The 27,405-nt window shown below is 34.9% G+C and overlaps 2 protein-coding genes across 3 annotated transcripts in view; one reads left to right on the top strand and one right to left on the bottom strand.

Annotated features, from left to right (window-relative positions):
* LOC127854248 (uncharacterized) overlaps positions 1-3,798 on the top strand; it is a 46,199-nt gene extending 42,401 nt beyond the window's left edge. For both annotated transcript variants that reach the window (XM_052389271.1, XM_052389270.1), the window contains exons 8-10: positions 510-581; positions 1,886-2,144; positions 2,639-3,798. In XM_052389271.1, the coding sequence (XP_052245231.1) occupies positions 510-581; positions 1,886-2,144; positions 2,639-3,415 (1,108 nt within the window). In that variant the 3' untranslated portion in view covers positions 3,416-3,798. The remainder of the gene's footprint in view (positions 1-509; positions 582-1,885; positions 2,145-2,638) is intronic.
* Positions 3,799-7,253: 3,455 nt separating this feature from the next.
* The window catches only part of LOC127854244 (DNA-directed RNA polymerase III subunit RPC2-like), a 53,543-nt gene continuing 33,391 nt past the window's right edge, over positions 7,254-27,405 (bottom strand). Inside the window, exons 22-29 of the mRNA XM_052389263.1 lie at positions 26,914-27,057; positions 25,540-25,588; positions 24,891-24,908; positions 15,783-15,888; positions 13,824-13,920; positions 12,694-12,891; positions 10,206-10,295; positions 7,254-8,489 (exon numbers count right to left, since the gene is read on the bottom strand). Of these exons, the coding sequence (XP_052245223.1) occupies positions 8,357-8,489; positions 10,206-10,295; positions 12,694-12,891; positions 13,824-13,920; positions 15,783-15,888; positions 24,891-24,908; positions 25,540-25,588; positions 26,914-27,057 (835 nt within the window). The 3' untranslated portion in view covers positions 7,254-8,356. The remainder of the gene's footprint in view (positions 8,490-10,205; positions 10,296-12,693; positions 12,892-13,823; positions 13,921-15,782; positions 15,889-24,890; positions 24,909-25,539; positions 25,589-26,913; positions 27,058-27,405) is intronic.

Here is a 27,405-nt window from a genome sequence, read left to right as displayed (position 1 = left end):
TTAAATTCCTATGCTCTGATACTGTGAATTGACATTATTTTTAGCGAGGCTGTTTTCTGAGAAAACCCGAGGTATTGTCATAGCCTGCTTGTCGTCCGCTGTCGGTGGTCATGCTTAAACCTTTACATCGCCTCTAAAATCTTCAACTTTGAAACTTCATATGTAGATGCACCTTGATGAGTTTTACACGCCACACCCATTTTGGGTCACTAGGTCAAAGGTCAAGGTCACTGTGACCTCTAAAAAAAAAAAATCTGACAAGCTTTCGCAGCCGAGTGTGGCACCCGTTATGTGGTGCTCTTGTTGGTAATTAACAATGAAAAGTCACCACTGACAATAACTTTTTATGAAGTAAAATGTATCCTTTATTTTGTAAAAAATATACTTGCTAACAGCTATGATGTGAGATTACATTCATGAGTTGTCGACTATTATTAGTCCACGCCAAACTATGTTGCTACTGATATTATTGAATATTTTGCTGTCAACCCGTTTCATCTATAATTCAGGAACATGCCTTTGAAAGAACCAAAGCATCGTGGCAAGAAGCAACCAAAATCCAAGAAAAGCAAGAATGATGCGTAAGAGAAAATAAACTAAAATATTTCAGTAATATATTTATTGTTCTGACACGCATGATAATACATAGATTCATAGATCATAAATGTACTGGTAATGAATATGGTGTCTGCTTAGCGATAGGGAAGTCACGGGTTTGATCTCTATTGTTGGAGCGTTCTTTAGAGTTCCCCCATAGACACCAAGTATTGGTTCTAGTCCCAGGAAACAGACTTAAACAGACAGCATTTCAAATAAGCCTTAGGCATTCTATGCCATCAAACTCAAATAAATAGAGGATATTTGTTGGTTTCAGTGAAATATAGATTTTAATTCACGAGTGATCATAGAAAATAATATTTTCGCCACGAGTGAAAATACATGTTTTCTATGATCACGATTGAATTAAAATCGATATTCCATCAAAGCCAAAAATTTTCTTTTTATTGTTTGCTTTTCTCACCGTTTATTTACATTGTTAGATAGTTTAAATAGAGAATTTCGCTGGAATATGATGTCATTCTACAGTAAAACAGTGAAAGCTATCAATAATTTTCACTGTTATTTTTCACTGCTTGAAACAGTGAATTATCAGTTTTATTTCACTGATATTTCTATATAAAACCACTGGAAAGCAGAAAATAAATAGGTATAAACTAAATGTACTGGTTGTGACTATACTGTTCTGGGGTGAATTCATACAAATTGTCTTTTTGAAGCATCGGAGGCTTGGCTAGGTTGAAATTATAAGTAAGCTTGTTTTTCAGGATTATCTTTTTAAAGGATTTTGTCAAACTTTAGTCTCTCTAAGGCCATTCTTTTTTGTTGTTTGGTAGATGAGAATTTTGGTTGGAGGCTGCAGTAGGAGGTAACAATAATGAAATGTTTAACTCCTCATTCATGCTTTCATCCAAGTTCAAACATACATGTATATATCAACATTGGATTTGTTGCCCTGAAAAAAAATACCAGATGAAAACTGAATTAATATGATGTGGAAATACATCCTATCTGATTGGTGACTGTTAAATTGTAAGAAATACTAATAGTTTATTGTGAAAATCACTTATTGATTTTGTATGACTGAGATTGCTTTTGTATGACATAAAATAAGAAACATTTCAGGACTTTCATAATTTGTAATCTTATTATAAAAGTATATGATCACTATCAATTCATATGTGAAAATAATAACTTTATCCCAACTTAAAAGCTTCTCTACAGTACTAGAAAAGCAATGTTGCAGCAATTGTGAAAATAGAGTCTTAAAAACAAATGTGGAGTACAATATAGATTGCACTTGTAATAGATAATTTTATTTTTGTAGGTATGATCCAAACCCTGGCGGTATTTGTAGAGATTTCCGCCTGAAATCAGATCCAAGCCTCCCTGTTATAGTAACCAATGCTGCTGGGGACGCCGTCACCAGTGGGGGTGGTGATATGGAACCCTTGTGTATGGGGGACAATGTCACCAGTGGAGGTGGGGATACGGAACCCCAGTGTACAGTGAAAGGGACTGGGGACGTAGCAGGGCCACAGAACACCTCATCTGATGGCCAACTGGTGGATGACTACACTGAGCAGGTAGTCTGGTTATCTTCTTGTGCTGTGTTTTGAATAGGCTTTTTCAACTTACCAGTATATTGTAATTTAATGTAAGAAGAATTTCTTTCAATGTTACAATTATTATTTTCGGCTAAGCCAATATATTGTCCAATGTTAAATACTATAATACGACATTATTACCATGTAATTGCATGCAAACGGGGCTTAATGCATGTGCATAATGTGTCGTCCAAGATTAGCCTGTGCAGTGTGCACAGGCTAATCCTGGACAACACTTTTGGCCTAAACAGGTTGTTTTTTAAAGAAAAATACTTTTTGTATGGAAATAAACCATAGAAGGGGACTGCACTGACTAATTTGGGAAGACATTTTACGCAAATACATTGAGACTGGTTTTCCTAAAGTGAGGTTCATTTATTTATTTTCATAATTCTATAACCCTTTATATCAGTCTTGTCCTGGGTTTTAGGCATAAACTTCAAATAACTGCCTATTCCTGTATTGCATTTTAGGTGATTCAGAAGGCTATGACCATGGCTATTGATGATGGTTTGTCCCAGTCTGCCATCATGGAAGTGATAGAAGACGTCACATCTATCACCAAGGTAACACCAAGGAAGCAGACACAGCCCACCACGATTGACCTTACCCAGACACCACGGTCCCGGTTCAACCAGCTGGCCATCGGTTTCAACTACCACAGTGAGGTGGTTGCTAAGGAGTCCCGGAAGACGCCATTTGGAGAAATATACCAGCCTGCGCAGGCTTCGAAATCTCCAGAGGATCAGCTGGCAGTGGGGTTCAGTTTCCATGCAAACCAGCTCTTGAAAGACGCTCGAAGGACGGAATGCGGTGAAGTCATAATACCTGGCGTTATTGTCACCCCAGGAAAACGCACACGTGATCAGTTGGCTGTTGGGTTCAGTTACCATGCCAACAAACTAGCCAAGGACATTTCAGTTGATGCTGGTAAAAATGAGGCAGAAGAAAATGAAAAATCCAGCAAAGAGGATGTTCCCCTTGTTGAAACTTTGGAGAAGGATCTCCATGTTGATAGTGAAGATATAAAGAAAGGCAGGAAATTGTTTCAGGACACGTATGCTATTGGGTTCAGCTACCACTCTGATCTTGCAATAAATAAACAGCTAGTGGAAATCAACGGTAACATGGACAGTGAATTTGCTTCAAGTTTGGTCCAGGATGCAGCGTTTGACGAGGATCGTAACCTGGCAGAGATTGAGTCAGAATTACCTCCCTTGGGTCGTCTGCCTGCAGGAAGTGTCTGGTAGAATCAATAAGATATAGCGTGTTTTCGAAAACTGTTCAAATTAAAATTCCTCAAAATGTTGCCAAGCAAAGTTGTGTGTTCGGTTATTAGTATGTACTAAAAAATGTTTTACAATATACAATCTTAAAGTCCTCAGGAAAATAACAAAGATATTTGAATAACAAAAATATTTCATGTATGTGTGGCTAATTGATAAAGTCCGATGTCTTTGTTACTTGTTACAATGTAATGTAGTGTACAGTGCAATTTTACTTGTCTCATTTGACTTGTATGTATTTGATGTTGTTAATGTTAATCAGTATTAACGAAGTGGGTTTGATTTCTTTGTTTGTTTGATATTGTATACCTGTACAGTATTGTTCGTTAATAAAAAAAAATTCATAATGTGTTATTACCTTTTGTTTAAATCTGTCTTGTCTACCAATGCTTATTTGGACTGTAAATCTACATTGAAAAAATTCACAATAAGTTAACTCGGATGATTATTCAGAAACTGGCATCTTAAGATAATGATGAGTGTTCACCAATTGTTAATCGTTTTACTGTGTACTGCTATTGCTGTTTATCTTCATGTTAATTATTAAAATATGTTGGTTACTGAAGTCATTGCATTTATCATTATGTAAATGATACTTCAATGTTGTTTATGTGTACAGCTCTCAACTATTTAAGCTGCTATATGGACTTTTATGGCCCTGGTAGAGTGGCATATAGCAATCGGACTGTCCCTCTGTCAGTCCAGCATTCCATTTCCGGATATTTTTTCCTAAACTCTTATTTAGATATTTATGTGAATTTTGGTGTGTTGCCTGCATGACTTTCCGATCAAGGCTGTTTTTAATGCAGTTATGAGACAGAAAGTGGAATGAGGGGGCATCATGATCTTGCCATTGGTATGTGCCATATCTGACAAAATTTGTTCAGATTGCTTTGATTAAAAATGTTCTGACAGAATATGTGAACATTCATGTGCATATTCCTACAGAAAGTTGAAGTAAGGCCAAAATATACTAACCCATGAAATTAAAATATATAGCACATTAGTGACTTTATTATCTAACAATATAGATAACTATAACGTTTGTGCAGTCTTTCATGTTTTTTTTCCGTTTTGACTGCTTGCATTCAGGACTTGTGTCTCAAATAGTATTGATTTTATAAATGCAGATGTTTTGTTGCAGTTAACTCATGTCTTATGTTTACTAGGAATTTTCAGCAAGAGTATGTCTGAAGTGTCATGTAAATGCATGAAAAGGTTTGTATTTCTGTGTAATACTAATGGTATTAGAGAGTTATTGCCCTTATGTCAATTTTCTTGTGGAGCATTATGCCCTTAGCTATCACCGCCAAAGGCGGAGGGATATCATTTTGGCGTTGTCTGTCACAAACTTTGTAGTTATTGTGGGGGATATCAATTCAACAACTTTGCTTGTTTTAAAGGTATTTAGATAAAAATTGGTACATTGATGGGGAACATGGAGAGGATGTAAAGAGTACACACAACCCTCCTAATGTTTCATTGCCTTTTAGCCCCTGAAGGAGGGCATATAGTGATAGCACAGTCCGTCTGTCTGTCACACTTTGCGTTTAGGTTTCGAAAAATGCTCATAACTTTTGTCGCTTCAGATGTGACATTCATATTTGGTATGCATGTGTATACGGACCAGGCCTTTCCATACGCTCACAAATTTTGACCCCTTTTACCTTGAACTTTGGGTCTGCGTTTAGGTTTTGAAAAATGCGTTTAGGTTTCGAAAAATGCTAATTATTTCTATCAAAGCGTTTATCAGGGGCATATGTCATCCTATGGAAACAGCACTTGTTTTTATATATTCCTGAAATGGGCTATAAAGTATTGAAGTGAATCAAAATTTATGACATTTCATAAACTTATAGAGGGATACAAGATTAACACAGAAATCGCAGTAAAGTCATTGTGCAGCAGATCTTAACTCCTTTTTTGAAGGTATTTAAATAAAGTGGAGTACATTGACAGAAGACATTGAGAAGTGGCGAGTTAAAGAACCAAAACTCTTATCAGTATTTTAGGAGTTATTGTCTTTGGGTAATTATCCCGGCTGGAAATTTTTTCAGAGGGGATAAAGTAATATTCTTCATCCGTCTGTCCGTCCGTCCGAAACATTGTCCAGAGCGTAACTCCAAATCTATTCAATGGATTTACTTTAAACTTAGAATATAAACAGGTGGCAACTAGGAGAAGTGCAGTGACCAAGAACCATAACTCTATCTACCTTAGTTTTTAGCTCACCTGTCACAAAGTGACATGGTGAGCTTATGTGATCATGTGATGTGCGTACGGGCGTGCGTCCGTCAACAATTTGTTTGTGTAGACAGTAGAGGTCACAGTTTTCATCCAATCTTTATGAAATTTCTTCAGAATGTTAATCTTGATATAATCTGGGTTGGGATTGTATTTGGGTCATCTGGGGTCAAAAAATAGGTCACTAGGTCAAATAATAGATAAACCTTGTCTAGACAATAGATGTCACAGTTTTCATCCAATCTTTATAAAATTTGATCAGAATGTTTATCTTGATAAAATCTGGGTCAGGATTGTATTTGGGTCATCTGGGGTAAAAGCTAGGTCAAATAATAGAAAAACCTATAGACAATGTAGGTAACAGTTTTCATCCAATCTTTATGAAATTTGGTCAGAATGTTTATCTTGATGAAATCTAGGTTGGGATTGTATATGGGTCATCTAAGGTCAAAACAAGGTCACTAGGCATGCTGTGTGTTAGTTTTGGTATGCTGTGTGTTTGTTTTGGTATGCTGTGTGTTTGTTTTGGTGTGTTGTGTGTTAGTTTTGGTATGCTGTGTGTTAGTTTTTGTATGCTGTGTGTTAGTTTTGGTATGCTGTGTGTTTGTTTTGGAATGCTGTGTGTTAGTTATGGTGTGCTGTGTTTGTTTTGGTATGATGTGTGTTAGTTTTGGTATGCTGTGTGTTTGTTTTGGTATGCTGTGTGTTAGTTTTGGTATGCTGTGTTTGTTTTGGTATACTGTGTGTTTGTTATGGTATGCTGTGTGTTAGTTTTGATATGCTGTGCGTTAGTTTTGGTTTGATTTGTGTTTGTGATGATATGCAGTGTGTTTGCAATAGTCTGCTGTGTGTTTGTCATGGTGTGTTTGTAGTACTATCCTGTGGGTTTATCTAACATGATGTCATTTTATTTTCATTTGCCATATTAGTTGGCGTGATCAAATGGTTAAGTCACACAAAGAATGCAAGCTTAAAGTGTTAATTAATTGTGGCCCTGACATTTAATGTGGAACATGGGAGTTGTATGCAACACAGTATGGACAAATATGAGGCTGCACTACTTTGGGGAAAGTCCTCAAAATAGACTAGGACTTCTTAGGAATGTGAGTGGGTAATTGTCAATTTGGCCTTTCATGCCAAAATTTCAATCAGATATTTAATGTAAGGGTATTATTATCTTTAATGATTTTAATTTAAAAAAATCAACAGTATTTTAGTCAAAGCACTGCTGTCAGATTACCAACTCACACTTTACCTGGGATAGCTGGATTACCAGTTCCAAGTGCACAGTAACCGAAAACTGCTCTACTCAGAATATGGGAAGAATTGACCTTAAAAGCATTTCATAAACAATGCCCACTCAAGTTATATAGTTTGGTCATAGATATACCCCCTGATCCTCGTATCCTCACATCTCCAAGGCATTTAAGTTAAAGAATGCACACACAGACATGCATCATAAAATAACTCCAGTTTTGTGTTTTAGTCATTTCTTTAATGACTTATTATTAACAAGATTGACCAGTTCATCCACTGAATAAGTTAAATTGCAAACAGCTCTAATAAGCTGGATTTAATGATGATTGAACAAACAACCTTTGAAGAGCATAACAAATCAATTAACAACTTATTTTGATGCACAAATGTTATTAGGAATATAATATATGCATATAATAAAATCACTTATAAACTGACTTGCCAATGCCTTGGATTCAAATGGTGTACACCCAGATGTTTTATCCAGATTGTTGGCTATTATTGTTTAGGGTACAGTTTTGCTTCATCAAATAGCCCTCAAAATCATGAGAAAAGCCCACATTAAAGCTTGTGATTTCTGCCATGTACTTTGCATTCCCATGTCTGCATTTAGATCACCATGGCCTAGTATCGTAAACATTATCAAATGTGAAGCTCAACTCAGATGAGTTTTGAGTGTCCATTCTGTTGAGCACAGAGAATCTCGGTCAGCTCACGAAATATCTCAAGTCTCATTTTTGTTTTAGAATTACATATTCTTGCTCACACTTAGAGCCTAGTCCAAAAAATAATATGTGCCATCACCAAGTCGAGCATGATGTTTAAAGGGACCTTTTCACATTTTGGTAAAATGACAAGTTTGAAAAAAAAAATCAGATTTGTTTCATCTTTTGATAATTTAAAAACCTAAAACAATTGAATAATTTGGTGAGTTCTGTTGTTATTGTTATATTTTGTGACATCAATGCTTATACAAAGCATGAAGTACTTGGCCATCATATGAGCACCAATGGCCGAGTGGTTTAAGTGCTTCACTTTTACTATAAGGGTCAGTGTTTCGAGCCCTATTGAGGATTTCTTGTTTTTCTTTAATTTTATTCTCGTTTTTACTGGAGCTATTTAGTTCTTATGTTTACATTTAACAATTTAAATAAGTTCATGACAAGCTTCAATACATGCCAAAATCTGTAAAAAGGTCCCTTTAAACTCGTTTTACAAAATTTGTAAAAACTCAAAATTGAGTTATAATATTGACTTAAGTATGTTCCTCTTATTTTGCAAATGAACAACATAAATAATGACCACATTTTGTCTTTTACTCCTCACAGGTTTCACAATACTTCCTTGTATCATTTTAACAAAACATCATCACACATGAACTATCAACTACTAACACCCCATGTGCTATACTTCATTGTAACGTTTCAATGAAAGGCGAGGCACAATGTTCATAGACAGAAGTTCCTGGAACAATAGTTTACATGCATAGGGCATCTTCAGTGTAGACACGTGCTTGGAGGACTTGCAGTACTGGCACCTGTAACACAGCACATGAAATAGGAATGAGCAGTGCTTTGGGGAAAAAAGGGTTTAATGCATGTGGGGAAAAGTGTCATCATAGATTAGCCTGTGCAGTTTACACAGGCTAATCGGGACCACCATTTTTGGGCAAAAAATTATGTCCATGATAATCTGACACTATATGAAAATGCATTCAGCCTCATTTTCCAAGTTCAGAGCAATATAATCCACAATTGTGTATCTATTAAGACAATAATGAAAACTATTGTGTTTAAATTTGTGACATACATCATCTGTGATTATCATATAATCTTGACCATATGAACTGAAGTCCTAAGTTCATTAATTATTATGAAATATTTGCGAGACTTAATTATGATTTTCAAATTTAACATTTAACACTGCATTAAGCTTAAATTTATAGGATTGCTGTTCGTTGTGAGATGGATTTTGGCTGTAGCCCTAGTTGCAGATAAAGGGCAGTACATAACAAACAAGACTATCGCCAAGCAATATAAGTCCCCTACCGGTGAAAATCCACCATTTTCAGATTTTTAATTTTTATGTCCCCCACTATAATAGTGGGGGACATATTGTTTTTGCCCTGTCTGTCTGTCTGTTGGTCTGTTTGCGCCAACTTTAACATTTTGCAATAACTTTTGCTATATTGAAGATAGCAACTTCATATTTGGCATGCATGTGTATCTCATGAAGCTGCACATTTTGAGTGGTGAAAGGTCAAGGTCATCCTTCAAGGTCAGAGGTCAAATATATATGGCCAAAATCGCTCATTTTATGAATACTTTTGCAATATTGAAGATAGGAACTTGATATTTGGCATGCATGTGTATCTCATGGAGCTGCACATTTTGAGTGGTGAAAGGTCAAGGTCAAGGTCATCCTTCAAGGTCAGAGGTCAAATATATGTGGCCCAAAATCGCTTATTTTATAAATACTTTTGCAATATTGAAGATAGCAATTTGATATTTGGCATGCATGTGCATCTCATGGAGCTGCACATTTTGAGTGGTGAAAGGTCAAGGTCAAGGTCATCCTTCAAGGTCAGAGGTCAAATATATGTGGCCCAAATCGCTAATTTTATGAATACTTTTGCAATATTGAATATAGCAACTTGATATTTGGCATGCATGTGTATCTCATGGAGCTGCACATTTTGAGTGGTGAAAGGTCAAGGTCAAGGTCATCCTTCACAAGGTCAAGGTCATCCTTCAAAGTCAAACGTCATATAGGGGGATATTGTGTTTCACAAACGCATCTTGTTGTTTAATAAATATATTCGTTGCCATAGCAACCAGAGTAGGAACAAAATGCAATGACGTGCATATTGCCATCTATCCATGTTTCAAGTTTCATGAAAAAATATGAAGAACTTTTAAAGTTATTGCAGGATCCAGAAAAGTGTGACGGACTGACAGTCAGACTGACAAACAGAGCGCAAACCGTAAGTCCCCTCCGGTTTCACCAGTAGGGGACAAAAAGCCACACTCATGGAAAACCTGACTATATACTTGTGCGTTAAGGATCATCCAGGGGTGCACAGGCTAATCTGGATCTATGCTTTAAAACAAGACTGGGTTTTCCTTTAGAAGAGTCCTCCTTTACAACAAAAATCCATAAAAGCGGAAAGTGTTGTCCCTGATTAGCCTGTGCAGACTGTACAGGCTAATCTGGGGCAATAGTTGCTCAAATGTTGTTCAAGCCCCCAACATACCATCCAAGGTATCCCAGCAGGCCACACTGCTCACAGACGTCAACCTCGAAGGCATCACTGGAGATCATCAGACGCTCCAATAACAGCATGCTGTAGACAGAAAACATTCATCACAGTCATGTCTTGTACCAGTGATCTTCAGAGAATAGCTTTAATTAACCCTTAACCACTTAGATACATATTTTCAAGCATGTGTAGTCCATTAGAAAGTTATATTTAATTTAAGACCATTCTTACTAGATTTAAGTTTTTAAGGCTTCATCTCCAAACCTTTGATACTGATTAGCAGCAAACAGCATAAAACCTGAACAGTTTGCGAGTTACTCGCAGGCTGTTGTGGTTTTAAGCTGTTTGCACATAGCCTTTATTCACTTCGCTTCTACGTTGGAAAGGGTTAATTAAAATGGAATCTTGTAGTTGGTGGGTGTTACCAGGAAAAAGGAAAAGATTGTAATGATGTGAAAGATAAGCATTTCTGCGTCTTTGAAAATTTTTATCCTAATTGTAACATAATTATTTCATAATTAAAATATGCCCTACCATTATTTATAGGATGATATGTTGGATAACCTTTCAATCATGCATCATATTACTTTAAAATAATTTTTTGTAGGATATTCTTTTTTGTTGATTTGGGGGTAAACCAATCCAAGTATTTAAACCTTTCCCCCAAAAGAAGCAAAGTGAAAATGGCTTTTGCAACCAGCAAAAAACCAGAACAGCCTGCGAGTAACTCGCAGTCTGTTCAGGTTTTATGCTGTTTGCTGCTCATCAGTATCTAAGGGTTGGAAATTAAGCCTTTAAAACTTGTATCTAGTAATAGAAAAGTCTTAAATAAATTTAACTTTCTAAGTGACTACAAATGCGTCAAAATAGGTATCTAAGAGGTAAAGGGTTAAATAAGAATCTTAGTGGTAAAGGGTTAACTACGTATCTTAGTGGTAAAGGGTTAAATATGTATCTAAGTGGTAAATGGTTAAATACGTTTCTAAGTGGTAAAGGGTTAAATACGTATATAAGTGGTCAAGGGTTAAATACGTATCTAAGTGGTAAAGGGTTAAATACATATATAAGTGGTAAAAGGTTAACACAAACACATCATAAAATGACTGACAAAAATTCTAGTGTTTTTTCCAAAATCTGAAATCCACAAATCTACATTTCAATGGAAAGTCATAGTTTGAAAAACAATGAAATTTAATTCTGATGAATATTAATGATTTTACAGAAGTCAGGTTAAACCTATTCATTTCAAACTTGTATAGTACAGGTAAGTGAAATAGAGTCAGAAACTGTTTTCCTGTCAGAGAGGTAATTTTTGTTTCAAACAAACTGAATATGGGAATTGCTAGGTTAGCTGCAATAAGTGTTGCATTGACTGTACCATATGCATGTACTGCCTGAAGCAATGAAGACCAGAAACTTCTTTACGGTATTAAAACATGGAAATTAAAACCTCGTTGAACAAGAGCTGTCAGAGGACAGCACGCTCTAATATTCGAGTGCTTGACAGTATAACGTAAGCCATCATGGAGAGGGGGGGGGGGTATAATGCGTGTGTGTGATCATTTAATAGATGATCTTTCAAAAATAAGAGAAAAAAAATATTTAATTTTTTTTTGGGGGGGGGGGGGGGGGAGAGGGGGTATAATGTGGGTGTGTGATCATTTAATAGATGATCTTTCACAAACAAGAAAAAAAAATTGGGGGGGGGGGGGAGTTCTGGGGGATGGGGCGTGGGGGATGGTTTGGGTGGAGTGCATTGTGGTATGTCAGGTAAGTGTTGTTTTGTCAAACTTTAACATAGATTTATCAATAATATGCATATTCTACGTATAAAAGGGGCCATAATTTTGTCAAAATGCTTGATACAGTTGTCTGCTCTTGTTTATAGGATGGCGTGATGTTGGTAAACAAGTATGCAAAATATGAAAGCAATATGTCAAGGGACACAGGAAATATTTGGGGTAGTACGCAAACTTTAACATAGATTTATCAATAATATGCATATTCTTAGTATAAAAGGGGCAATAATTCTGTCAAAATGCTTGATACAGTTGTCTGCTCTTGTTTATAGGTTGGGGTCATGATTGTTAACAAGTATGCAAAATATGAAAGCAATGTGTCAAAGGACATTGAAAATATTTGGGGTAGTACGCAAACTTTAACATTTGCACGCAAACGGACACGGCAAAGCCGACGCCGGGGTGAGTAGGATAGCTCCACTATATATATTCCATATAAATAGTCAAGCTAAAAACAGAAACAGGTATGATATGTATGATGTACATTGCTAGTGTGGTGCTATCAAATTATTAGCGAACCCACAATCCTCCTTACACAAATAAAGATCATGGTCTTCACAAATGTCATCCAAATCATCATCACATCAATATAATAAAAAAATCCTTTATCAAGACAAATTGCCTTAATCACATTACAATTGTTTAACAGATCATTCAACTTCATTCCTGTACAGAACACCAACCTGGCCCCGTATCCAATAAGACAGTCACGCTCCATTTCCCCAAGCCTGAGGCCTCCGTCACGAGATCTGCCCTCCGTTGGTTGCCGTGTCAATACAGCCCGGGGACCCTTGGCTCTGGCATGCATCTTGTCCAACACCATGTGCTTCAGCTTCTGGTAGTAGATTGGGCCATAGTACACATACACAGAGAGTGGCTCCCTAAAACAGAGGGGCAGTAGTATACATGCACAGAAAGGCTTAAAATAAAATAGAGGGAGGCATGACAATCGCCCTGACTTAGAGGATATCGTGTTTACCTAGTGACCAGGTCTCCGGTTTGATCCCCACTGTTAAAGCATTCTTAAGATCTTCTCAAGACACCAAGTACTGGTTCTACTTAAGAAACAGACTCAACAGTGTTCCAATAAGCCTTAGGCTTCCTCTGCAAAAAATATTAAACTAATTGGTTTCTACTAAGATAGCGGGGCAGTAATGGATGTAGGCGGAGAGTGGCTTCATAGCCTACACGATTACATAAGTATATTACTATCAGACACCATAGACATGAACATGAAATGTTGGAAAGTAGGAAACATGAGATGTGTTTGTCAGAAACACCATGTACCCCTATTGCGCGACTTTGAAATAAAATTTCAATATATCATTTGGCAGGCTTAGAAATTATCTCCCTTTTAAAACTATTACTTCCCTTGGATTGTTTTTTTTTTACTTTTGACCTTGAAGGATGACCTTGACCTTTCACCACTCAAAATGTACAGCTTCATGAGATACACATGCATGCCAAATATCAAGTTGCTATATTCAATATTGCAAAGGTTATGGCCAATGTTAAAGTTTTTGGACGGACACTTAGACAGACAGACATACAGACAAACGGACTGACAGTTCAACTGCTATATGCCACCCTACCCGGGGCATAAAAATGTAAACTTGGTTATGAAACAATGAGAACATGAGGCCCTGGCTAAAGGAGAGGACTTACAGAATATAGTTGTTTTTATTAATTGCAAAATTGTTATAAATGTGGAAAAACTAAAATGTACATTCATCCAATAAAATTGACTTGCACTATTACATACCTGAAAAACTCAATTGATACAAACTCTGTTTATCACATTTTCCAATCTTACCCAGTGATACCAGATGTGACATAATCCTTGCCTAGGTAGTTGAAACCATGACGAATCAGGTCTTCTGATAGGTCCAATACCTTGTCTCCACCAAACGCTGGAACACAACAAATGATATATCCAATACCTTGTCTCCACCAAACGCTGGAACACAACAAATGATATATCCAATACCTTTTCTCCACCAAACGCTGCAACACAACAAATGATATATCAAATACCTAGTCTCCACCAAACGGTGCAACAAAACAAATATTTGTTATTCGGAACTCTCCAGTCTGGGTTTTTCGGATATTTGAGCACGCGCGGTAGGTACAAACAAAAGCTGACTAACATATGTTTAAAAGAGAATGAATCAATAATTTCTCTTATCGCTGAATAATAAACACCACTTTTTCTTCTCAAACGTTCATTATAGTTGATAAAAATACCATGATTTAATCATTTTCTTTAGATGAACTAATCTCGATCATTTTTAATTTGTAAGAAAACTATGTAACACAATATAATGCAAACAGCTTCGGTCACACAACTATGTAATTTCATATACTGTGCGTAGGCTTGGGCATACAGTTTTAATGGAAGTTTGTCAACGAAACTACCAAGACATTGACTCCATCGTATATATATTATACTATTCAAATATATTTAAAATCATATAGACAAGTACCACACAACAAAAACCTTACTATACTCATTCCATTTGTAGTACTAGAACTAATATATTGTTCCATATCAGTTGGACATTTATATGTTTATTGATATAGCTGATTCTTTTCTTTAATCTAATCTGAAAAGTAAGGACAATTATTCGCTAAAAACTAAGACCTTAAGATTAGAAGGCACGTCACTAACGAGCTTTACCACACATTACTTTTATTTGCTATATCTATAAAGCATGCAAAAAAAACAAGAACATGAATAATGTTTTGCAGAAGAAATATTGCATATATGCTATCAAGCCGTTTGTATAGGTTCCTTCATTACCATACAGCTGACAAAGTCTGTTTTTCATGTCTTTTAAGGATGTTAGCTACTGGACCCGACTGTTCATATGAACAGTGTATTTATACTTTAATCCCGTATTAAACATCTGACAAACATGTATATCAGTGTTAGATTTGTTATGTGTAATTATTAATATAGTTATAACAACGAAAGACTTGAATTTTGAAATTTCCTAAATAAACACTACTGTCGTTTAAATACATAGTATCCACTACTGAATGGGAAGCAAATCAGATATCGACGTTACTGGTCATTACTGTATTAATTAATGACAATGTTTGTACCTCACACGCGCGCACAGAAATCGAAAAAAAACAAAACAGCGCGGGAGTTCCGAATTAAATCTATTATAGATCCAATACCTGTCACCACCAAACGCTGGAACAGAACAAATACTTTCAAACAGCAAAAGGCACAGGAATCAATAATCAAGCAGTATATAGTGCATGAAACTGAGATAACACTTACAGGATATTACAGAAAATATATGTAGCATTCTATTTCATATAACTTCTTTTAGTTCTTATAAAAAACACATTTACTGTTATATCAACATAAAATACATAATTATGTCATATATACGCCATATACAATTATGTAATTATTGTTTCAACACCTTATTTTCTTTTATGGATTCTTTAATGTTTTGTTTAAAAAAAAGAGAGAGAACTAAATAAAACAAGACTATTGCCATGCAATAAAAGTCCCCTACCGGTCAAACTCCACCATTTGCATAAATATTTCTAGTCTATTTGTTGCCATAACAGTTAGAATTATTAATGTATGAACAAAATGAAATGGCGTGCATAATCTCCATATTGCCATCTATATATGGTTCAAGTTTCATGAACAAATATGGAGAACTTTTAAAGTTATCGCAGTATCCAGAATAATGTGACAGACTGACAGAGCGCAAACCATAAGTCCCCTCTGGTAATAGAATTTTCCTACCTGTTCCATAATGGAATTTCCCGTCCAGTACCCCAGCCTTACTTCCTAGCAGCTCCATCAGTTTCCCAACAGTCATTCGTGAGGGGTAGCCATGAGGGTTCATGATCTGTCACAGACATACAGGCAGCGCTCTTATGAATCTGCACAGGCTAATCAGGGACAACACTTAATACTCTTGCATTAAGCACCATTTTCCCAGAGCAGGCTCATATTGCAATATGGAACCAATGTGTCATGTATTGTGTCACAATGACATCACTTTGATCAAATGTGGCTGTCATAGGATGTTACCTGAGGAAGTCTTTCGGCCCATAAAGCTGTGATCCCTAAAAAAGTTTGACTTCTTGATTAAATATTACTTTTATGTAGATAAACAGAATTTATATTAAGTATTTAGTAAGTTCTAATTCAAGTTCCTTTAATCAAGTGTTGATTCTTTAAACACAAAGACTTCAATTTTCCAGTGGGAACAATTTTATCTGCCCGAATATTTTTGTTTTATTTAATGCCTATTTTATTCAAATGCCACAGTCCATGTAATTAAAGTAACAACTAAATAACAGCTGTCCCAAGACAGCGCGCTTTGGTTTCTTCCACTGTGATAAGAGTAAAGTACATTTTCTGGCAGTACTCCAACTGTCACTGTCCTGTCAAAAATACCTCCACATACAACTATGTCAGAGATCATTGTTTTGGTCTAAATACAGACTGACAGATTCCATGGTGATTCCAGTATACCCCCTTTACTATCTATATGGGGAGGGGGAGGGGGGTGTATTCACTGTAAAGACATATTTGATCATGAATATCTGTAATAGTACATAGTTAGCTTTATGCAAAATGAAACCAGAAATTTTTACTACTAGAACAGACATGGCCATGAATATATTAAATAGATTTTCATCAATTTTAACCAATTGATTTGCGCCGTGCTCTGTGAAAAGGGGCCTTAATGCATGTACATAAAGTGTTGTCCCAACTTAGCATGGCACACAGGCTAATCAGGGACAAAACTTTCTGCCTAAACTGGATTTTTGCTAAGAAGGGACTTTCTTTAAAAGTAAAATATCATAAATGTGGAAAGAGTGGTCCCAGATTAGCCTGTGCAGACTGCAAAGGCTAATCTGGGAAGGCATTTTAAGCACATGCATTATTATGGTGCATCAAAGGGATCGAAACTTTAACTTCTGCTGCAGCAGAAAAATCCTGCTAGACCAGCATTTATTTTCAGAATAAGCCCTTAACCCGTCAGTCAATCAAATTTGAGCTTACAAACGGACGCAATAAGCTACCTCTACGGAAACGAAATAGACCTGACAATAACTTAAGAAAAACTGCAACAAACTCATAATCTGTGTTTTATCAATTATTATTAAATTCGCATCCTTTTTTCGTAGTTGTTCATAAAATAATAATTAAGCTTTAAAATCTATAAGTCCTGTAGGAACATGCAAATTTGGTTGATCAATTGCTCCAATGTTACATGATTTATGCCTATGTCTAATCTGATTCTGATTGGCTGATGCCATAATCTAACAAGAGCAACGCCTTGCGGGTGCAGACCGCTCATCTATTTTTCTTTTTAAATTGTAGGGACCTATCTCAATTTCAATCACAAAGGAGGGAGGGGTGGAGTGGAGAGGGGTGTATAGTGTGGGGGTGTGGGGGGATTCTTGGGTGGGATGGTTGGACAGTATTTCAAAAATAAATAATTAATAAAAATAAATATTTGTGTTTTGTTTGAAAAAAACAAGAGATGTGTTTATCAAAAACACAATGCCCCCTATTGCCCGCTTTGAATTTTTTTTTAATTTATTTTTTTACCTTTGACCTTGAAGAATGACCTTTACCTTGAACTTCCACCATTAAAAATGTGCAGCTTTATGAGAAGGCCGCTTTGAAATATTTTTTTTTTGACCTTCGACCTTGAAGGATGACCTTGACCTTGAAGGATGACATTGACCTTGAACTTCCACCACTCAAAATGTGCAGCTTCATGATTATGCTGCTTTGATTTTTTTTTTTTTTACCTTTGACCTTGAAGGATGACCTTGACCTTGAAGAATGACCTTGACCTTCCAACACTCAAAATGTGCAGCTTCATGAGAACGTTGCTTTGAAATTGTTTATTTATTTTTTGACCTTGACCTTGAAGGATGACCTTGAACTTCCACCACTCAAAATGTGCAGCTTCATGAGAACGCCACTTTGAACTTTTTTATTTATTTATTTTATCTTGAAGGATGACCTTGAACTTCCACCACTCAAAATGTGCAGCTTCATGATAACGCCGCTTTGATTTTTTAAAATTTTGTTTGACCTTTGCCCTTGAAGGATGACCTTGACCTTGAAGGATGACCTTGAACTTGAACCTACAACACTCAAAATGAGCAGCTTCATGATAACGCCGCTTAGAAATATATTTGTGTTGACCTTTTACCTTAAAGGATTACCTTGACCTTGAAGAATGACCTTGACCTTGAACTTCCACCACTCAAAATGTGCAGCTTCATGATAACGCCGCTCTGAAATTTTTAATTTGTTTTTTGACCTTTGACCTTGAAGGATGACCTTGACCTTGAAGGATGACCTTGAACTTCCACCACTCAAAATGTGCAGTTTCATGAGAACGCCACTTTGAATTTTTCAATTTTTTTTTTTTTTACCTTGAAGGATGACCTTGACCTTAAACTTACACCGTTCAAAATGTGCAGCTTCATGAGATACACATGCATGCCAAATATCAAGTTGCTATCTTCAATATTAAAAAAGTTATGGCCAATGTTAAAGTTTTCGTACGGACAGACGCCATATATTTGACATTTGACCTTGAAGGATGACCTTCACCTTTCACCACTCAAAATGTTCAGCTCCATGAGATACACATGCATATCAAATATCAAGTTGCTATCTTCAATATTGAAAAAGTTATGGCCAATGTTAAAGTTTTCCGACGGACAGACACAATAAATTTGACATTAGACCTTGAAGGATGACCTTGACCTTTCACCACTCAAAATGTGCAGCTCCATGAGATACACATGCATGCCAAATATCAAGTTGCTATCTTAAAAAATGAAAAAGCCATATTAAGTTTTTTTCGGACGGACAGACAGACTGACTGTCATACTGACGGACAGTACAACTGCTATATGCCACCCTACTTTTATTAGATGATCGGGGGATTTGGAGTGGGTGGGGGATTCGGGGGGGGGGGGGGGGGGGGGGGGGGGGGGGGGGGGGGGGCGGGGGATGGTCTGGACGGAGTCAATTGTGGTATGTCAGGTAAGAGTTTTTTTGTCAAAGTATCAATCGAATCTAATTATAAATAAAAAAGTTATGGCAAAATTTAATAATTTGACCTGTAGAATCAATGTCATTCAAAGGTCAAGGTAAAATTAAACTTGCCAGGTACAGTACCCTCACGATAGCATGAAAGTATTTAAAGTTATTCTGTAAAAATGACAACCAGAGTTATGCAACTTGTCCTTTACTGTCCCCTTATGATAGTTTGTGAGTGTTCCAAGTATGAAAGCAATATCTATGATACTTTAGGGGTAAAGTGGACCAAAACACAAAACTTAACCAAATTTTCAAGTATAAAGGGCCCATAATTCCGTCAAAATGCCAGTCAGAGTTACATAACTTTGCCTGCAAAGTCCCCTTACAATAGTTAGTAAGTGTTGCAAGTATGAAAGCAATAGCTTTGATACTTTAGGAAAAAAGTGGACCTAAACACAAAACTTAACCAAATTTTCAATTTTCTAAGTATAAAAAGGGCACATAATTCTGTCAAAATGCTAGTCAGAGTTACATAACTTTGTCTGCACAGTCCCATTATGATAGTTACTAAGCGTTGCAAGTATGAAAGCAATAGCTTTGATACTTAAGGAATAAAATGGACCTAAACACAAAACTTAACCAAAATGTTCATTTTCTAAGTATAAAAAGGGCACATAATTCTGTCAAAATGCAAGCCAGAGTTATCTAACTTTGCCTGCCCAGTCCCCTCATGATAGTAAGTAAGTGTACCAAGTTTGAATGCAATAGCATTGATGCTTTATGAGAAAAGTGTACCTAAACGCAAAACTAAACCGGACACCAACGCCAAGGTGATGACAATAGCTCATTTTTTTTTTCCAAAAATAGATGAGCTAAAAATAAATGCTGGTCGAGCAGCATTTTTTTTGCTGCAGCAGAAGTTAAAGTTTCGACCCCTTTGGTGCGCCATACATTATGCCCATTTTTGGCAGAGCACGGCCCATTTATTCTCATTTAAAAAAACTGCAAAGGAAAGCAAGGTCTGCATTATCCTACTGAGAGTCAGCTACTGATTATATATGTCAGTCACTGATTATATATGTCAGCTACTGATTATATATGTCAGCTACTGATTATATATGTCAGCTACTGATATTATATGTCAGCTACTAATTATATATGTCAGCTACTGATTATATATGTCAGCTACTGATTATATATGTCAGTTACTGATTATCTATGTCAGTCACTGATATTATATGTCAGCTACTGATTATATATGTCAGTTACTGATTATATATGTCAGTCACTGATTATATATGCCAGCTACTGATTATATATATCAGCTACTGATTATATATGTCAGCTACTGATTATATATGGCAGTCACTGATTATATATGTCAGCTACTGATTATATATGTCAGCTACTGATTATCTATGTCAGTCACTGATATTATATGTCAGCTACTGATTATATATGTCAGCTACTGATTATATATGTCAGCTACTGATTATATATGTCAGTCACTGATTATATATGTCAGTTACTGATTATATATGTCAGCTACTGATTATATATGTCAGTCACTGATTATATATGTCAGCTACTGATTATATATTTCAGCTACTGATTATATATGTCAGCTACTGATTATATATGTCAGCTACTGATTATATATGTCAGCTACTGATTATATATGTCAGCTACTGATTATATATGTCAGTTACTGATTATATATGTCAGCTACTGATTATATATGTCAACTACTGATTATATATGTCAGTCACTGATTATATATGTCAGCTACTGATTATATATGTCAGCTACTGATTATATATGTCAGTTACTGATTATATATGTCAGTCACTGATTATATATGTCAGCTACTGATTATACATGTCAGCTACTGATTATATATGTCAGCTACTGATTATATATGTCAGTCACTGATTATATATGTCAGCCACTGATTATATATGTCAGTCACTGATTATATATGTCAGTCACTGATTATATATGTCAGCTACTGTTTATAGATGTCAGCTACTGATTATATATGTCAGCTACTGATTATATATGTCAGTCACTGATTATATGTCAGCTACGGATTATATATGTCAGCAACTGATTATATATGTCAGAAACTGATTATATATGTCAGTTACTGACTATATATATCAGCAACTGATTATTTATGTAACTTACTGATTATATATGTCAGCTACTGATTATATATGTCAGTTACTGATTATATATGTCAGCTACTGATTATATATGTCAGTTATTGATTATATATGTCAGTCACTGATTATATATGTCAGCTACTGATTATCTATGTCAGTCACTGATATTATATGTCAGCTACTGATTATATATGTCAGCTTCTGATTATCTATGTCAGTCACTGATATTATATGTCAGCTACTGATTATATATGTCAGTTACTGATTATATATGTCAGCTACTGATTATATATGTCAGCTACTGATTATTTATGTCAGCTACTGATTATATATGTCAGTTATTGATTATATATGTCAGCTACTGATTATCTATGTCAGTCACTGATATTATATGTCAGCTACTGATTATATATGTCAGCTACTGATTATATATGTCAGTCACTGATTATATATGTCAGCTACTGGTTATCTATGTCAGTTACTGATTATATATGTCAGCTACTGATAATATATGTCAGCTACTGATTATATATGTCAGTCACTGATTATATATGTCAGCTACTGATTATATATGTCAGCTACTGATTATATATGTCAGCTACTGATTATATATACCAGCTACTGATTATATATATCAGCTACTGATTATATATGTCAGCTACTGATTATATATGTCAGTCACTGATTATATATGTCAGCTACTGATTATATATGTCAGCTACTGATTATCTACGTCAGTCACTGATATTATATGTCAGCTACTGATTATATATGTCAGCTACTGATTATATATGTCAGTTACTGATTATATATGTTAGTTACTGATTATATATGTCAGTTATTGATTATATATGTCAGTCACTGATTATATATGTCAGCTACTGATTATCTATGTCAGTCACTGATATTATATGTCAGCTACTGATTATATATGTCAGCTTCTGATTATCTATGTCAGTCACTGATATTATATGTCAGCTACTGATTATATATGTCAGTTACTGATTATATATGTCAGCTACTGATTATATATGTCAGCTACTGATTATTTATGTCAGCTACTGATTATATATGTCAGTTATTGATTATATATGTCAGCTACTGATTATCTATGTCAGTCACTGATATTATATGTCAGCTACTGATTATATATGTCAGCTACTGATTATATATGTCAGTCACTGATTATATATGTCAGCTACTGGTTATCTATGTCAGTTACTGATTATATATATCAGCTTCTGATAATATATGTCAGCTACTGATTATATATGTCAGTCACTGATTATATATGTCAGCTACTTATTATATATGTCAGCTACTGATTATATATGTCAGCTACTGATTATATATACCAGCTACTGATTATATATATCAGCTACTGATTATATATGTCAGCTACTGATTATATATGTCAGTCACTGATTATATATGTCAGCTACTGATTATATATGTCAGCTACTGATTATCTACGTCAGTCACTGATATTATATGTCAGCTACTGATTATATATGTCAGCTACTGATTATATATGTCAGCTACTGATTATATATGTCAGTCACTGATTATATATGTCAGTCACTGATTATATATGCCAGCTACTGATTATATATATCAGCTACTGATTATATATGTCAGCTACTGATTATATATGTCAGTCACTGATTATATATGTCAGCTACTGATTATATATGTTAGCTACTGATTATCTATGTCAGTCACTGATATTATATGTCAGCTACTGATTATATATGTCAACTACTGATTATATATGTCAGCTACTGATTATATATGTCAGTCACTGATTATATATGTCAGTTACTGATTATATATGTCAGCTACTGATTATACATGTCAGTAACTGATTATATATGTCAGCTACTGATTATATATGTCAGCTACTGATTATATATGTCAGCTACTGATTATATATGTCAGTCACTGATTATATATGTCAGCTACTGATTATACATGTCAGCTACTGATTATATATGTCAGCTACTGATTATATATGTCAGTCACTGATTATATATGTCAGCTACTGATTATATATGTCAGTCACTGATTATATATGTCAGTCACTGATTATATATGTCAGCTACTGTTTATAGATGTCAGCTACTGATTATATATGTCAGCTACTGATTATATATGTCAGTCACTGATTATATGTCAGCTATGGATTATATATGTCAGCAACTGATTATATATGTCAGAAACTGATTATATATGTCAGTTACTGACTATATATGTCAGCAACTGATTATTTATGTAACTTACTGATTATATATGTCAGCTACTGATTATATATGTCAGTTACTGATTATATATGTCAGTTACTGATTATATATTTCAGAGACTGATTATATATGTCATTTACTGATTATATATGTCAGCTGCTGATTATATATGTCAGTTACTGATTATATATGTCAGCTGCTGATTATATATGTCAGTTACTGATTATATATATCAGCTACTGAGTATATATGTCAGTAAATGATTATATATGTCAGCTACTGATTATATATGTCAGCTACTGATTATATATGTCAGTCACTGATTATATTTGTCAGTCACTGATTATATATGTCAGTAAATGATTATATATGTCAGTAAATGATTATATATGTCAGTCACTGATTATATATGTCAGTCACTGATTATATATGTCAGTCACTGATTATATATGTCAGCTACTGATTATATATGTCAGTCACTGATTATATATGTCAGAATCTGATTATATATGTCAGTAAATGATTATATATGTCAGTTACTGATTATACATGTCAGCTACTGATTATATATGTCAGTAACTGATTATATATGTCAGTTACTGATTATACATGTCAGCTACTGATTATATATGTCAGCTTCTGATTATATATGTCAGTAACTGATTATATATGTTAGTTACTGATAATATATGTAAGTTACTTAATATATATGTCTGTTACTGATTATATGTGTCAGTTGTTGAATATATGTCAGTTACTGATTATATATGTCAGTTTCAGATTATTACGACATTTAAGTGAAGTTTTATTTCAATATCTGTAGTAGATAAAAAGATATAGAGTATTTTGCATGCAATCATTAACCAGCATTTTCTAATTACAAAAAGTGGGATAATTCCACTTAATTGCACATCAGGGTTATGGAACTTGATAAGTGACCTCACGCAAAGACCTAGATGACATATGTTAAGTTTCATTTGAATACCTGTAGTAAAATCAAAGGTATGGAGATTTTGCACATTCACCTTAACCAGAGCATTCGATAGATGCCATAGCCAACAAATGGATCTGTAGTATAACATGATAAATAGTCAAACTAAAAACTGAATGTATGACCTGCCTACTGGACAAACTGGTCTTAATGCATGCTTAATTGTCATCTCATATTAGCCACTGAAGTCCACACAGGCTAATCAGATTAGCCTGTGCAGTCAGCACAATCAGGGATGACACTTTACGCTGTTAATGGTATATTTCATTTGAAGGAAGTATCTTTTTAGCAAAAATCCAGTTAAGGTGGAAAGTGTTGTCCCAGATTAGCCTAAGCAGACTGCGCAGGCTTATATGGGACAACACTTTACGTATATATGAATTAAGAATAGTTTTCTGAAAGCAAGGGTCTAATGAAAAAATAAACTTACCACATCTGGACAGATTCCCTACAACACAAAAAGATTGAATTAGATAAACAATAGTTCCCAACTTACATTGTTCAAAGTGTAAACACAATATTTACAGCATGTATTTATGAACACTTTTTCAACTTTGTGATTTTGAAGCTTTAGCAAAGACAATATTATCTAAACAACAAGATGTGTTTGTGAATCGCTATGTCCCTCTTCCCATATATTTGACCTTTTATCTTAAAGGATAATCTTGACCTTTCACCACTCAAAATGTGAAGCTTCATGAGATACACATGCATGCCAAATATCAAGTTGCTATCTTCAATACAATTTATTGCAAAAGTTATGACCAATGTTAAAGTTTGAGACTGGGGGACATAAACACCAATGGGCTGATATGAGCATGATTAAGTTTTAACCTTTTCCCATCAAGAAGCAAAGTGAAAATGGCTATGTGCAAACAGCATAAAACCACAACAGCCTGCGAGTAACTTGCAGTTTGTTTAGGTTTTATGCTATTTGCTGCTCATCAGTATTGTAGGGTTGGAAATGAAGCCTTCAAAACTTGAATCTATTAAGAAAGGTCTTTAACTAAATGTAACTTTCTAAGTGACTACAAATTCATCAAAATACATATCTGAGTGGTAAGGGTTAAGTGTCTCACCAAATCTGAAAATGGCATGTCAGCTTGTGGAACTATCAGGCCTGTAACCCTGTAAAAAAGTAAAATACAGGTCATATATAATGAAATTAATGTACCAGGATGAATATCTTTGGCTTGTTGAGCGCTGCCATTACTAAAGTAAAACAAAAATTGTTAACACAAATCTTTCGTAGATTTTTTGGATTCACTCAATCACTATATCAAATGTCCAATAAAAATGCAGTCCAAAGTGTTACATCAGACATTATAAAAAATCAAGCAATTTAAGATCCATCAAATATGTACAATTTACAAATCTACAAAATTTCATTGTATTTCAACAAAATTAAGTTAATTTCTGAATCAGCAAAGATTGACAAACTGAACAACAAGAGCTGGCTCAATTTTTTTTACAGTTTCATAGTATAATTTTAATATCTTCTGTCAGTGACCTAATGTAATAAACACAAAGATATATTTAAAGTTGGATATATGTAGTAGTTACATAGTACATATAAACTAAATCCTTGAGTGCAAAATAGATGTTCAACTTGTTACCAATTAAAAGAGGATCTAATTGGCTAATGACTTCACTTAATAATACATAATTTTGTGCACAATAAGCAAACCCTTCTTGTTTTTGGCACATACTAAATTGTCTGAAATGGACTTTTAATGTAGTAATGCTTATGTGTTTTTTATGTGGTAATGCTTATGTGTTTTTTTATGTGGTAATGCTTATGTGTTTTTTATGTAGTAATGCTTATGTGTTTTTTATGTAGTAATGCTTATGTGTTTTTTATGTAGTAATGCTTATGTGTTTTTTATGTAGTAATGATTATGTGTTTTTTTATGTGGTAATGCTTATGTGTTTTTTATGTAGTAATGCTTATGTGTTTTTTATGTAGTAATGCTTATGTGTTTTTTTATGTGGTAATGCTTATGTGTTTTTATGTAGTAATGCTTATGTGTTTTTTATGTAGTAATGCTTATGTGTTTTTTTATGTGGTAATGCTTATGTGTTTTTTATGTAGTAATGCTTATGTGTTTTTTATGTAGTAATGCTTATGTGTTTTTTATGTAGTAATGCTTATGTGTTTTTTATGTAGTAATGCTTATGTGTTTTTTATGTAGTAATGCTTATGTGTTTTTTATGTAGTAATGCTTATGTGTTTTCCCAGGTCAGCACATGCTAATCAGGGAAAAACACTTTCCGCCTTTTCAATGAAAAGAAACTTCCTTTAAACAAATATTTCAGTAACAGCGTAAAGTGTTGTCCCATATTAGCCTGTGCGGACTGCGCAGGCTAAACTTGGACAACACTTTATGCATATGCAGTAAGCCCTGATTTTCCAGAGCGCTGCTCGTATGTTGTCATGGATATCAAGTGTTCACCCCTTCTGGCCATGTCTGCTGCTGAACTTGTCACCGATCTCTGGTCGTCGCGTCTGCCGCAGGAGGATCTTCACGAGAAAAGGTTCCTCCGAGTTGGAGGTGATCATCACCTTCTCAACATACGAGGGGACAGAACCCTTGTACCTGGCACAGGCATGCGATAGTCATGTGACATTGAAAAGAAGTTTGAACAAAAAGAGTTCGATTTTTTAAAATAAATTTTGATCAAGGTCATCGTTGAAACTATGCATAGTTCCAATAAACTTGACCCTTAACCACTCACATAGGCACATTGACTTGTTTGAAGTCCCTTTAAAAATACAATTAAATGAAAGACTTTTCTTACTACATTGAAATTGTAAAGTTCAAATTGTAAACACATCATTTCTAGCCCTATGGTACTAATGAGCAGCAAACAGGACAAAATCTGAACAGACTGCTGTTCTGGTTTTATGCTGGTTGCATATAGCCAGTTTTGCTTTGCTTTTTAAC

The sequence above is a fragment of the Dreissena polymorpha genome, chromosome 12 (genome assembly GCF_020536995.1).
Source record: "Dreissena polymorpha isolate Duluth1 chromosome 12, UMN_Dpol_1.0, whole genome shotgun sequence".
Lineage (NCBI taxonomy): Eukaryota > Metazoa > Mollusca > Bivalvia > Myida > Dreissenidae > Dreissena > Dreissena polymorpha.
This window is presented reverse-complemented; position numbering and strand designations above follow the sequence as displayed.